The following is a 12,742-nucleotide window of genomic DNA, read 5'->3' as shown; positions in this document are numbered from 1 at the left end:
AGACCGAAGGCCTGTTTCATAGGCTTTGAGAAATACTATGGAGATGAAGCAAAACAGCTGAGAGAGCAGCCCACCCCCCTCCCCAAACAGCTTGGAAACCGCAGGCCTCCAGCCGCAGCTCTGGTACATGGCTACCCGTTGCTTTTTTTAGTGATGAGAAGTTAAGCATTTTACTAAATGCTGAATATACTGTGGTTTGGGTAATACTAAGAATTTACTGATCTTCTCTACAGTTCAAGGCCCTGGCTTTGGTTATTAATTAACATGGCAGTAACTTGGGCTTAGGAAGTAGGACTCCGAGTTAGTTGTAATGGTTTCTGTTTACTCTCACGAGCTGGGTCCTCCTAAGTTGTTACCGGATCTCACCTTTGTTTGGACAGGAGAGGAGGAAGCTTATTTTTAAGGCAGTGTTTTCTCTTACAGATAAATAAAAGTTGAGTGTATATAAATGTGTGTGTATGCAGTTCAGCATTTTGGTCATTATCTGTTGAAGAAGAGAATTGCACATAAAATCTTTTGATGTTTTCTGCTGTTTTCCCTATGACCATTCATTGAGGAATTACAAAACACCCTCTACTTTTGAGCAAGGTACTTTATGTGGGCTTTATCTGAGGGTGTTCTTTTGACTCATGAATTTGCCTCCTGGGCAACCTACACCCATAGGCATCAGTTCCTTGGGATTATTTTAGAGTTTAAATCAAGTTTTCACAAAATTTAAACAGTTTTGCTTTCATGTTAATGGTACGTAGTGATTTAGTAAGTAGTTATAACCCAGACGAAATTCAAATTTTGCTTGAATATATTTTTTAAATTTGAAATGTTATATAAAATTGGTATGATTTGGGGTTTATTGCCCATACTTTCACTTCTGAAGAGCGACTATTTTATAGATTTTTATATTCATATTCTTCAGAATTTGGGGTTTTTAAATGATTTCTTGCTTTCATGACTAGAATTCTGAGAATCTACTTTTACTTTGGGGAACAATTTGTTTTATTGATTGATTTCTTTGGTGTGGGAATTGCTTAAAATGCCAGGTCATTTGTTTTCTAAAAGCAAAGTATATTCTAGTTATCTTTGTGTAACCTTCATGGGGAAATGAAAAAGACTTTGATGTGAAAATGTGTTTCAGATTTTTTTGGCAAATGGGTTTATGGAAAATCCTATCAATTCTCAATAAAATAATTTGCACTAAAGTGCAAAGATGCCTTCCTCCGTCAAGTATTTGAAAATTGTTTCAGTGAATATAATCTTATTTTTTTCCAACTGTTTTCAGAGTAATTCTCCAGTCCAGTGTTCAGAGCTATAAAACATCTGAACCTAACATTTCTGGCAGTGCAGGCATTACTAAAAGAACCACCAGATCTGCTTCAAGAAAAAGCAGTTTTAAAAGGTGAGAAAAGAATCCTACTCTTCTGAAAAGTTCTAAGCATTGGTTTTCCAGTTTAATCTTCTGGAGATAGAAGTGAAGAGAGGAAGAGAGGAGAAAGCAGAGACACTGTGATAGGAAGTTAATCAAATGTGTTTGACTTGTTCATCATCTAAGAAAATCTGGGCCATTGCTAATGTAGTGTTTGTTTTGTTTTGTTTTTCAGAGGTGGTTCTCAACACTGGAAATGTGGTCTCGGGGTCAGAATGTGGGGAAGTTGAGAGGGTTGTACTTATAAGCTCTTGAATTTCCAAAGCTCTCTGTCAGGACTCGGAGGAAATTTTTCTGTGTGTCAGATGCAGCATAATTGGAGGATTAGCTGCAAATAAGTGTGATGGTGGGATAGGAGAACTCCAGTGAGTTTGGAATCCTTGTTTACCTAGGGCCTGGTCTCTTGGCCACAGTGCACACCCGGGGGTTCATGCTTTCACCCGGAGCCCAGCATCTTCCTTCCCTTCGTTATTATAGGCTATGACAAGAAAATGCACATGTTCCATGACCAGATCCATTACTCACTGCTGTTTTGGGATGTTTATCATGAACTGAAAGCAGACATTTCATTTCTAACCCATTCCAGAAGCAGTCCCCTTTTGAGGGAAGAGCAGATAACCTGCTTACTGTCCTCTCGGGGGGGGAGGCGGGCACCTTTTTGTGTTTGTGTATCTTTGCCTGGTGTCGACAACACGTGCGGTCCTGTGCCCACGGCCCAGCGCCTCCCTTACAATAGACCACCAGCGGCCTGAAGATAGTCTGAACCAGACTTTAAAGCATCCTTCACGATTTTCCTTGCTTCTTTTTAACTTCCTGCCCTCATATCCTTGACGCTATGGGACGGCTGAGTTGGTCTCTAGGGCAGGTCCCAGCAGCCTGTGTCCTGAGGGACTTGCTACAAACCAGAGAGCTCTGTGTCTGTGTGTGTGTGTTGTTTTTTTTTAAGGAATTGTTCGGTTCTGCCATTTCCCCCTCTTTGCTGATTTTTTCATTATGATTTTCACTACATATGTTTACTTACACAAGAATGTGATAGTGCCTTAGTACAAGTAAAGTTGAGGACACCAACTCATAATTTGGGGGATTTTGAAGTTTTCATAGAAAGGTATCAAATATTCATAAATTTTTTACTCTGATTTCATTTGAGAAGAATATCAGAAATACTGACAAAAAGTCAAAGATTTAGGTACATTATAACATAATACCAGTATAGTATTTATAACCGTGAGGAAGAGGAGATGGGCTAAAGATTGTTGAATTATGCCAAATGAATCAAGAGTCATGTTTTTAAAGAAAACTGAATGGCCTGGATAAATGCTCATGAAGCAGTAGGTGAAAAGAGCTGCACATAAAAATTATGAAGTATTACTCTAATTTTGTAAATGTACAGTAAACTTCATAGAAATGTATACATCTACAAATATACGTATGTGTTTATACATCTATTTATGTATAATATGTAAGTTTGTGTATATTATACATATACTTAAATATTTATATATACATACATTTCTATGCATGTATGGAAATAAGGTGACCGAAAAATACGCTGTAATATTAACAGTTCTTCTAGTTGTTAGGACAGTTAGGGAGTTTTACTTTTTTTTTTTTTAATTTTTTTTTTTTTAAAGATTTTATTTATTTATTTGAGACAGAATGAGAGAGAGAGAGAGCACATGAGAGGGGGGAGGGTCAGAGGGAGGAGCAGGGAGCCCGATGCGGGACTCGATCCAGGGACTCCAGGATCATGACCTGAGCCGAAGACAGTTGCTTAACCAACTGAGCCACCCAGGCGCCCTGGGAGTTTTACTTTTTTATCATTTTCTTTTTCTCCAACTTTTTACAATAAGTAGGGGGAAATGGGAGCATTTTAACTTTGACACTTTTAGGTGAATTAAACTATTAAAAATTCAAATAAAAAGCCTGCTGTTGGGAGGGGCGCCTGGGTGGCTCAGTTGGTTGGGCGACTGCCTTCGGCTCAGGTCATGATCCTGGAGTCCCAGGATCGAGTCCCACATCGGGCTCCCTGCTGAGCGGGGAGTCTGCTTCTCCCTCTGACCCTCCCCCCTCTCATGTGCACTCTCTCTCTCTCTCTCTCTCTCATTCTCTCTCTCAAATAAATAAATAAAATCTTTAAAAAAAAAAAAAAAGCCTGCTGTTGGGGATAGTTAGACATGTCTTGAATGAACTTTTTTTTTTTTTAGGTATAATTACTCAGGCTTCCATTACAGTTGAGTGTGTCTTGCACATTTAATTCTGCTTTCTGCTTTTCTGGATTGTGCTCTTCAGGCTACAGAGGAATAGAGTCCAGGAGCTAGGACCACGCGTGCCCAGTCACACCGTGTTCCTCTGAGGGGCGTGGCCACACGGCAGTTTTTCCATCTAGGTCTTGTCTAGTGATCTAAACTTGTGCTTCTCAGCAGAGGTGGTTCCTGGTTGCAGTGAGCATCTGCCTGAGGTCCCTGGACCGGATGCTCTGAGGGGTTGAAAGTAGAGTTCAGACTGAATACACTTGACTGAATTTTGAAATGGCGCAAAGCAGTTTTCAAGCATTTGGGATAGTGCCAAAAACCAAAAGGCTTCTTTTCAATTCTCAGAACGGACTTTCAGAGATTGGGAAGGGCGAAGAAATAAACCAGTGAGAGAGAATTGGGTTTCAAGTGTGTTTCCCACCTCCCTTCACGCAGGGTCTCCTTGGCCTCTTTCGGGTCTTTGGCCTATGTTCACATCACCTTAACTGTGAGCCACCCACCGCTCATGAAACGAAGCCAAGTCCATTAGGTACAGGTCCCATTTCCTGCTTCTAGGAAGTAGTGGGAGTTGAGGTAGCCAAGCTGTAGCCTGAAGCTTTTATCGTACTGAATAGTATTCATTTTTGGTTGGAGGGTACTGAGGGAATTAACACATTTGTGCATAGTCTGATTCAGGACAAAATAATATAAGATTGTGGAATAATTGTGAAGTTTTGAATAGAAAACTTTGGTTTAGACAGCAATACAAGGAAATGAAATAGTACACCTTTCAGTATAAAATAAATGCCTCCAAGGCGCCAGGGTTGCCTATCTGCTGCTCCCCCCCCCACCTGTGAAGCCTTCTCTTTGTAGGTTGATGTTCACACATCATCGTCATCGTCATATCTGTCCTTCCACAGGAACTTGACCTTGCATGCCCATGTTCTAGTCTCTTCTTAGAGGCTTCCGGGATGAAGACCTCACCTAAGCTCACTTTCCACTGATTTGGCTCTTCTAATTTTTGACAGTTTACTGAGAGGCTGTACAACTTGGGACAGCTTTTCCACAAACACATTAAAAGAGTAATTATTTGGAGGCTGAAAAACTATGTGTTGTCATAAGTCTTTGTTTCTGGGAAGAAATGCCACCATGTTTCTCTCATGGCAGATGATCATTCCCTCATGTATCCATGAAACATAAGCCTCATCTGAACCTGACTCCCAGATGCCACGCTCTGCTCTGGCCCAGTGTGCAGTTCAGGCCCAGAGCACTGGAGTGTCTGGTGGTGGACGGGGCACACTGACCCTTAGGGCCGAGAGGGTTCTGTGTGGCACCTTCCTCATCCCCTTGCTCACATCCGAATAAGTAAATCAATGGGTTTCCACTCCTCCCAGTTCCTGTTAGAGCTATAAATCATTCTGCTGTTTCTCTTTTAAGAATGATTAAATCCAGTGGAGAATTGGCCTCTTTCTTAACTCGCTGACGAGCTCTCTTAGAGTCTTGAAAATCCCATCATTGTGCCTCTGATTGAGGACCTGCAGCCACCTCACCTCATGGGATACCATTCAATTCAGTTCATGTCTTGACACAACATACCATTGAGTGCATGTTTCTGTAAGCTTGTGCTGTTTCTTTGGAGGAGTCTATCTTTTTTTCTTTCCTTCTTTTTTAAAACAATAACTTCATTTTCTAAGAAAATGGTCATAGACGAGTGATTTTTTTTATTCCAAGTTATGTCATTGGGAACCATCACTTTCTGTCCCCCTGTCAAACCAACCTAATGTTCATGGCTTCTGGGGTATTTTGCACCTAATGATTCCTATTGTGGGGGAAGAAAAATGCTCAGGGTGCCTTCCTTGGCCTCTGAAAACGTGAGTGTCTTCATGAGCCCTTCTGTTGGGAGTACTGCATTCAGGACTTCTTTGGCTTTTTCAGGCTTCTCATTTGTGACTTTCGTCATCCTCATGTCTGCCACTGCTTCTTGTCCCTTACAGTCTCAGATCTCAGTGTCCATTCCACCACCTCGAGGCTCCCGACTTTCCGTTACTGCCATTATCTCTGAAAATATCTCCGTCTCAGAAGCCCCAGAATGTTGTCCCTAAATATCCCTTTTTAAAAAAAATGCTGGTTTCCTCTGATCTTCTAAACTACTGATTTCCCTTTGAAATTCCAGACATTTTCCCACTGGGCTGCACCAGTTGACCTGGAGCCTTACGTAAACTCAGTATTCTGCTGGGGTCTCCAGAAACTAAGTGGTGGGTTCTGGGGAGCTCACTCCTCTCCAAGAGCACCTGCATCGCTCGGTCAGGGGCGCCTCTGTACAAGAACTGGCTTCTCGGACTCTTTTCTTTTGCTTCCTTTCTCCTCTGAAAGTTGCTGTTGAGTTGAAACTTGACAGGAGGAACGGGGACAGGAAGGAGGGGGGCAGGGTGAGAACTCGTGCAGGTCAGTGTCGAACCAGGGGCCGGCGGCGCGGTCCGTGCACTGCTGCACCGGAAACTGCTTGAGGTGCCGGAGCTTTTCTGTGACCGAGTTCTGGCTTTGGAAATAATCAAGTAACACTTCTTTATCTTTTCGCTCTTTCCACCTTTCCCACAGCCTGGTTCCTCAGAGGGAAGGAAGGAAAAGGAACGCTTTGCAGCAAATGCCCGTAATGGCATTATGGTACTCGCGTTGCTCTGCCGCTTCTGCCCGCCCTCCCTGTCTTCTCTGTTTTTATCGTTTTTTTTTTTTTTATTTTTTGCAGAACTGAACCTTTTTCTGCTCTGCCTTTCTCTCCCATTTGTCTTTACTTTACGGTTGATATTGTACTGTCTTAAAATACTTGTCATTAAAGAATTGCACAAAGCGTATACTTTCTAGCATGTCACTACTTCTCTTATGTTGCCTTCCTTGTCTTTTGGTAACTACATACGGGACACTTGGAAACCTTCATGGTAAAATCCTTTTTTTTCTCCCCCTGTAGTCCCTCCATTTCAAGGACTAAAACAGTCTTGCGTTAAGTAAAAACCTGTGACCAGAACTGAAGGAAGACTCTAGGAACAGAAAACTACAGCAGGACTTAGCACAAATTTATTTGGAAACAAAACAAAATTGCAAAAGCCTTAGCTGCTTTCCACCTAAGAAGTTGATTCAATGAAGACAATGTCCACTGGAGTTTAAATAACTACATGAGTTTGGGCACAAGCAGTGACTTGAAGAAGGCCCGGCTCTCCTTTGGTAGAAACGTCTCAAGTTTAACGACAAAAAAGCCGTTGTAAGTTTAGTCTCAGGTGTAAATATGAAAGCCGTCTGGCGTCGGAAGAGCTGACTCGCTGGTGTGGTGCACGTGTGTCCCTGTGATGGCAATCACTCTAGCTGCTGGCCTTCAGAGGAAGTGAGGCTCTGATGGAGGTGTTTTACGTATTTATTTTCTGTTCACCCTGTGTGGAAATTTATAAAGAGAAAACAGGCATTACTGAAATGGTACTCTCTGTAATTTGATACTATTTGGTTTAACCATCTTCACTTTAATATTTGTAACGTTGTTGCAACAGTAACTCTGTTAAGTACCCAAGCTGCTTGTCTTCCACCAAAGAGTGCTTTATTAACAAGAACCTGTGAAAACCCTGTTTGAAGACTGTTGGATGTTGTGATACAAAGTGGTACTTTGGCAACCTAAACTGGTAAGACAATAAGAGTGGTAGCTCTAGAAGACTTGGGAGGGGAAGCTGGCTGCAGAGTTGGAAGATTGTGGGAAGTCATTCCTCTTCGTGTCACTGAGGGACTGGAGGATGCCGAGGCTGCCCACTGTTTGGTTGCCTGGTCATACAAATTAAAATCCTGTTTCCTTCCACACATGATTTAAAAAAAAAACAAAACAAAACACTGTTGGTGTTTCCCTTGGAAATAGCCATCGCAAATAATGGTGGCTTTAAAAAAAAAAGGTACTGCTTTATTAGGGTCTTTCTCTGTAGCATTGTGGATTTCTTTTTTTTATGTGATCAGCCTAAGACCATTCACACACCCTTTGATTTCAGTGACAGTTATTCGCATCTGGATTTCAGTTGTTTGTAAATAAGAGACTCACTGTTGCCTTTGGTTAGGGAATACAACTAACTCTTTGCAGAGTGCCTTCACCCCCCACCCTACAGAAACACAGCAGAGTCTGTGATATAAAGCAATCACAAAAAAAACCAATTTATTTGCTGCTAAAACAAAAAAAAGGGGGGGGCCCAAAATATAAGAATATTTTGCAGTCACTTTGGTTACCTCCATTAATAAGAAGTGAATGGTTTTAGTTATTGTTAACCAATTTTTGCCTATCCTGGTTTGGAGAACGGGTACAATATGGAAAGGCTAGAGAAGGCAAATGCCTTCACATTACAAGATGAATGAGCCAGGTGAGCAGGCAATTCCATTTTAAAAAGCTGCCTTTTTAACAAAACTATGAGTGGTAAGAAGCGGTTAGAATAAACAGATTAAAGTCTGCTAATGCAGAATTCCAGTTAAAGTTACTGGAAGGCCATGGCTCCATTTTGATATTTGCTCTCTTGGAGTAAATTAGAAGGTTGACTGGTGGAGATGGCAGGTGCCACCTTCTTGGTCAGACAAGCGCTCTTCCCCGTCAGGTGTAACGGGTGGGTTGTGCCGGCTTTTAAACACGGGACTAGATCGCAGAAAAAAAGGTGGTTTTCTATCCCTGGAAGTGAAGACATACAAAGACCCACTTCCCCAATGGGAAGAGCCCTCTTCACTAAGCTCTGGGTGGGAGAAGAAACATTCCATCTGCTGTCTAGGAGACAATACTGAGTATTCAGACTGTGCGCCTGCATAAAACATTGAATTCTCAGGGCAATTCTTCTTCCCTTGACAATTTTAAAGGCCATCTCCTGCATAAATCATCCAGGTAGTTATGAAAATCAAACTTCCATCTGAACTGTCCCTGGTTTGGCTTTTTATTACATCAGAACAAGTTAAATGTGCTGTCTCCCTCACAGTGAATAAGCCATTTGGTGTCTTGGCCAAGAGTGAAAAATCTGAGCTTCAGTGTTAACCACAGTACTTTTTATTTTACAAATTGCCTTTTTGTGTTGGCTGCTCAAGTTTCCAGCTAGCATTGCTATTACTGTGGCTCTTTCTAAAAAATCTTCGTGTTTAACAGGCCCACTGAAATGAGTCATAGGAAACTAGTGATTTGATAAAGAAGCGTTCCGTGGACTGCACCAGGGAGTTGGGAGGGTGCCTTTCAGGTGGGTTTGATAGCACACCAGTCAACTTCCTGGGGGCACATGTAGAATCCAGGAAGTCTCTGGGTCTGACTGATGGAAAGCTCTTCCTGCTGTGAATAAGAGTGGACTCTTTTTTTCCCCAACGGAAACTTCACCACACCCAGAATCTTCTGAGATTCTAACTTCCTTGTCCAAGAGAGACCCTGTTGCTAGGGAATATGAAATAGGGCACGTCAGATGGAGAGATTCCTTTAAACTTAAGAGCCTTAAATAGCTTTGAAAGGACACCGAGACGGTTTCCATTGGGATTAAAATTAGAAGTGAATATTTTTAGGTGTTCTCGAAGCTTTTGGGGGACTCACGTCCGAAGTCAGAGACAGTCCAAAGGAAGGGTGTCCGCAAAGCTGGGTATCTAGAAGTATAGACAGACTTCTGTTTTGTAATGCTGAAGAAAAACTAGACCCTCTCTTAGCTGTCGGTGCAGAGGGGTAAGACCTGAGCAGTGCCTCACTAAAACAAGCAGCCTTCCTTGTCCGAGTAGCCGCTTCTGGGCGGCACGCTGCTCTTCCGTTCTAACCTTGGCCCCATTAGCCTGTCACCCACCCACTCCCTCTTGTCCCTCCTCCCCTCTCACAGGGGTGACTTCTACCTCTTTTCTTGGGCCCAGACATTTTTTAGAGGAGTTCCCAGGTGTTCTCCTGAGGCGAATGTGCTTGCCTTTGGAGCCTGATGGCCGGTTCGGCGCGCCCCGCGGACCACAGGCGTTCTGGGTGGTGGTGCGCCAAGAGCTCCTGGAGGCTTTCCTTTGCTTGAATCACCGCCATTCATGACAAATGAGCAATGCGCTCTTTTGATGTTTGTTCTAAAAGTAGCTTAACTGTTTCTCTTCATACATTTTTAAAAGTAATTATTGCATTTTGGAAAGCAGTGCTCCTCAAAGACAACTTTAAAAACCTATTTTAATTCTTTAATAGTTCTCTCCTGCTAAAACTGTCCTGGTAAGGCTAGCTGCTGCTTTTCCATTTCTCCTCAATCTGAGTATTCCTCGTGTCACTAAGTGGAAATACTACAGATACGTTTAAAAGACTGGACAATCCACCTATACTGTGTAGGAAATTACCTCCTTAACTGCCCAGTAGAATTAACTGTCAGCAGCAGATAAGTTCATCTGATTATAGTACTGCAGTTTTATATTAATAATTTGCAGACTTTTATCTAACCTGCACTCATGTACAGATTATTAAAAGTTTTAAAATGTAACTGATTAATCAGTATTTGATCAATCATTGTCTTGATTTTTTTATTAAAATGTATATTTCTAATCATATTTTATAAAAGCCAAGAGAACTGGTTGAATGAATGTTTATTTTCCTGAAGGTATTTTTAAGATAAAGCTTCATAATGGCCTGTAAACTTTGCATATCTATGTAGTTTGATATGTATTGTTGAGTTTGAAAATCTTGTGTATTGTAACTGGTTTTATACAAAATATTAAATAGTGAAAATTGTATAATTATAATCATATAATTAAAAGTATTAATCAAACAGCCTTTCGGTTTATTGTATTCACTTACCATTCTGAATCATGGTAGGCAGTGGTCAAAATATAAAGTGGATATAACCTTCTGTATTAGTTTGCTAGACTGGGTAGCTGAAACGATGTATTTTCTTCCACTTCTGTGGCTGGAAGTCCAAGCTCAAGGTGTTGGTAGGGTTGGTGTCTTCTGATGATGCCTCTGCCCTTGGGCTTTTCTCTGTGCACTCCAGTCCCTGGTGTCCTTCTGTCTGTCCTCCTCTCCTTTCCCTATGACACTAGTCTAGATTGGAGTAGGGTCCGTCCTAATGGCCTCATTTTAACAAATCACCTCTTAAAAGGCCCGTCTCCAAGTACAGTCACATTCTGAGGCACTAGGGGTTAGGGCTTCATCTTAACTTGGGGGATACACCTTCCTTCAGATGAGATAGTAAGGGGCTCCTGTTACGAAGTCCTTCTAGACACACCCACCACTAGCTCAAGTTATGCGAAGTTTTGACTGGAGAACTTTCTGAGGATAAGACACACAAAAATCAGGCCCCTTGGAGTCTTGTGGGTTGTAGAATGTACTCACCTCACGTTCCCTGCCAAGGTCAGGATCAAAGAGCTAAGCGAGGGGCAGGACCAACACTAAGGCACCCCCATTCTGATGTCCAAGCCTGGAGGCCATCACAAAGCCATCTGCCTGCCTCCCCTCCGCCTGTCTCTTGCTGGCCTGGACCCTGAAGACCTGATGCCCACACCATCACGCAGAGGTTGTGTCTGGGATGGAGGAGCTTATCTGTTAGGAGTGCTGTCCTGTTCCCCAAAGACCTCAGCTTTGATTCATGCTAGGGTACAGGTTTTCAAAGGACAAACCACAGGGACCTGCCTTCCCCCTCCCCATCCAAACGCCCACCAGGCACTGCTACCCACCCCACCCCCGCAGTGTGAGACTCGCAGGCTCTGTCCTCTGCTGAAAGCCGCAGTATCTACCTGCCCCTCCGTGGTCTGCGCTGAGGCCAACACTGGGTTGTGCGCCCTCTTGCCGACAGCCGAAGCTCGGCTGATGGGCACGGGCCAGGCTGCCCAAAGTCCGCGGTGCTGTGAAGGGGGCAGGCTTGGCCCCTGTAAGACTCGCAGTGAAACCCCAAGTCGCAGCTTCCAGGGCCGTGCGGTGTGGGCGATGAGCCACGGAGACCCAGGCCCTGCAGATTCTCGCTCTCCTCTGTGGTCAACAAACTGGTGGCACGTACCACACACGATTTGCTAAACCCCTCTGCTTCTGTTTCTTAAGTAAAATGGGAAGAAGAGCAATTCCTATCTTAACAATTGGTATGAGAGTGAAATGAGATAATCCATGCAAAGCAAAACGATGCTGGCACATAGCTTTCAATAAATTAATTTTTTTCATACATTTAAGGTAATTTTCTGTAGGTAATTAGCTAACGAAAGATTGTGATGGATTCGGATCCCTCCATGTCTGGTATTTTTGGTGCCTTATCACAGGTCCTAGTGCCGGCACAGAGCGTCCCATCCGTTGACTGCTTCCTTTCCCTCCCCGTGTGTCTGAGTGCGGTGGTGGTGCTTGCGAAGCGGGGGGAGGGGTCCCCACGAGCGGGACATGGAACACCCCACCTCAGCGGTCCGTCTCCCTGGTGCCCACGGGGGTCGCCGCTCGCCTTTTGCTAGCACAGCGCTGCCTACACGTTCTTCCCTGCAATTCTTCCTGGGTGTTGCTGCCGATTTCCTTAGGATAAATTCTTCCCAAAGCCATTTCTACTGGCTTGAGAATGTGCAGAAATTTAAAGCTTTTGTTGCTGTACACTCTGTCAAAAAGCAGCTTGGTATAATGGTTCAGAGCATTGATTCTGGACCCAGGCTGGGTGCAAACGTTTGCTGCTTATTAGCTGTGTCATCTGGGCCAGGATGACGGTCGTATGAGGATTAAATGGGTTAATATTTGTTAATTAGAACAAGTGCCTGGCATGTACCAAGAGCCATACATATATTGTTTAATAAGAAAAGCATACTGCCTTAATGCTCTCCCTAAGGTCTGTGACCGGCGCGCCCGCTGTATTCCCTCCCTTAGCAGCAGTTGCAGGCCCTGCCCAGGTAGCTAATGACGAGCGGGACACTGGGCTCAGTGCTGGCGGTCCCGGGGCACATCCACATGTTCCTGCCCCGTTGCTTGGATTTGGGGCCTTTTGTCTTCTAAGTAGTCGGCACCGTATGTGCCTATCACAGTCTCACTATTTTTCTCCGCTTATCGGGGGGACAAATGGACCCTTCCAAGAGCCTCGGCAGACACCCCTCGCTTCTTCACCGGGGGTGCTGGCCCAGGCCCTGTAGGAACGCGGAGCTGCGC

The 12,742-nt window shown here is 43.6% G+C and overlaps 1 protein-coding gene across 12 annotated transcripts in view; it reads left to right on the top strand.

Annotated features, from left to right (window-relative positions):
- Positions 1-10,410, top strand: part of CDC14B (cell division cycle 14B) — a 105,389-nt gene extending 94,979 nt beyond the window's left edge. For 4 of the 12 annotated variants that reach the window (XM_081802954.1, XM_081802951.1, XM_031034010.2 and 1 more), the window contains one exon: positions 6,617-10,410. In XM_081802954.1, the coding sequence (XP_081659080.1) occupies positions 6,617-6,653 (37 nt within the window). In that variant the 3' untranslated portion in view covers positions 6,654-10,410. Of the gene's footprint in view, positions 1-423; positions 589-1,276; positions 1,394-6,249; positions 6,316-6,616 lie in introns of those variants that run through there. The other 8 variants (XM_081802948.1, XM_031034007.2, XM_081802952.1 and 5 more) reach the window with 4 other exon arrangements.
- The last annotated feature ends 2,332 nt before the right edge of the window (positions 10,411-12,742 follow it).

Source organism: Leptonychotes weddellii, chromosome 14, assembly GCF_054177405.1.
Source record: "Leptonychotes weddellii isolate Sample4059 chromosome 14, ASM5417740v2, whole genome shotgun sequence".
NCBI lineage: Eukaryota > Metazoa > Chordata > Mammalia > Carnivora > Phocidae > Leptonychotes > Leptonychotes weddellii.
Note: the sequence above shows the minus strand (reverse complement) of the source record. Positions and strands in the feature narration are given on the sequence as shown.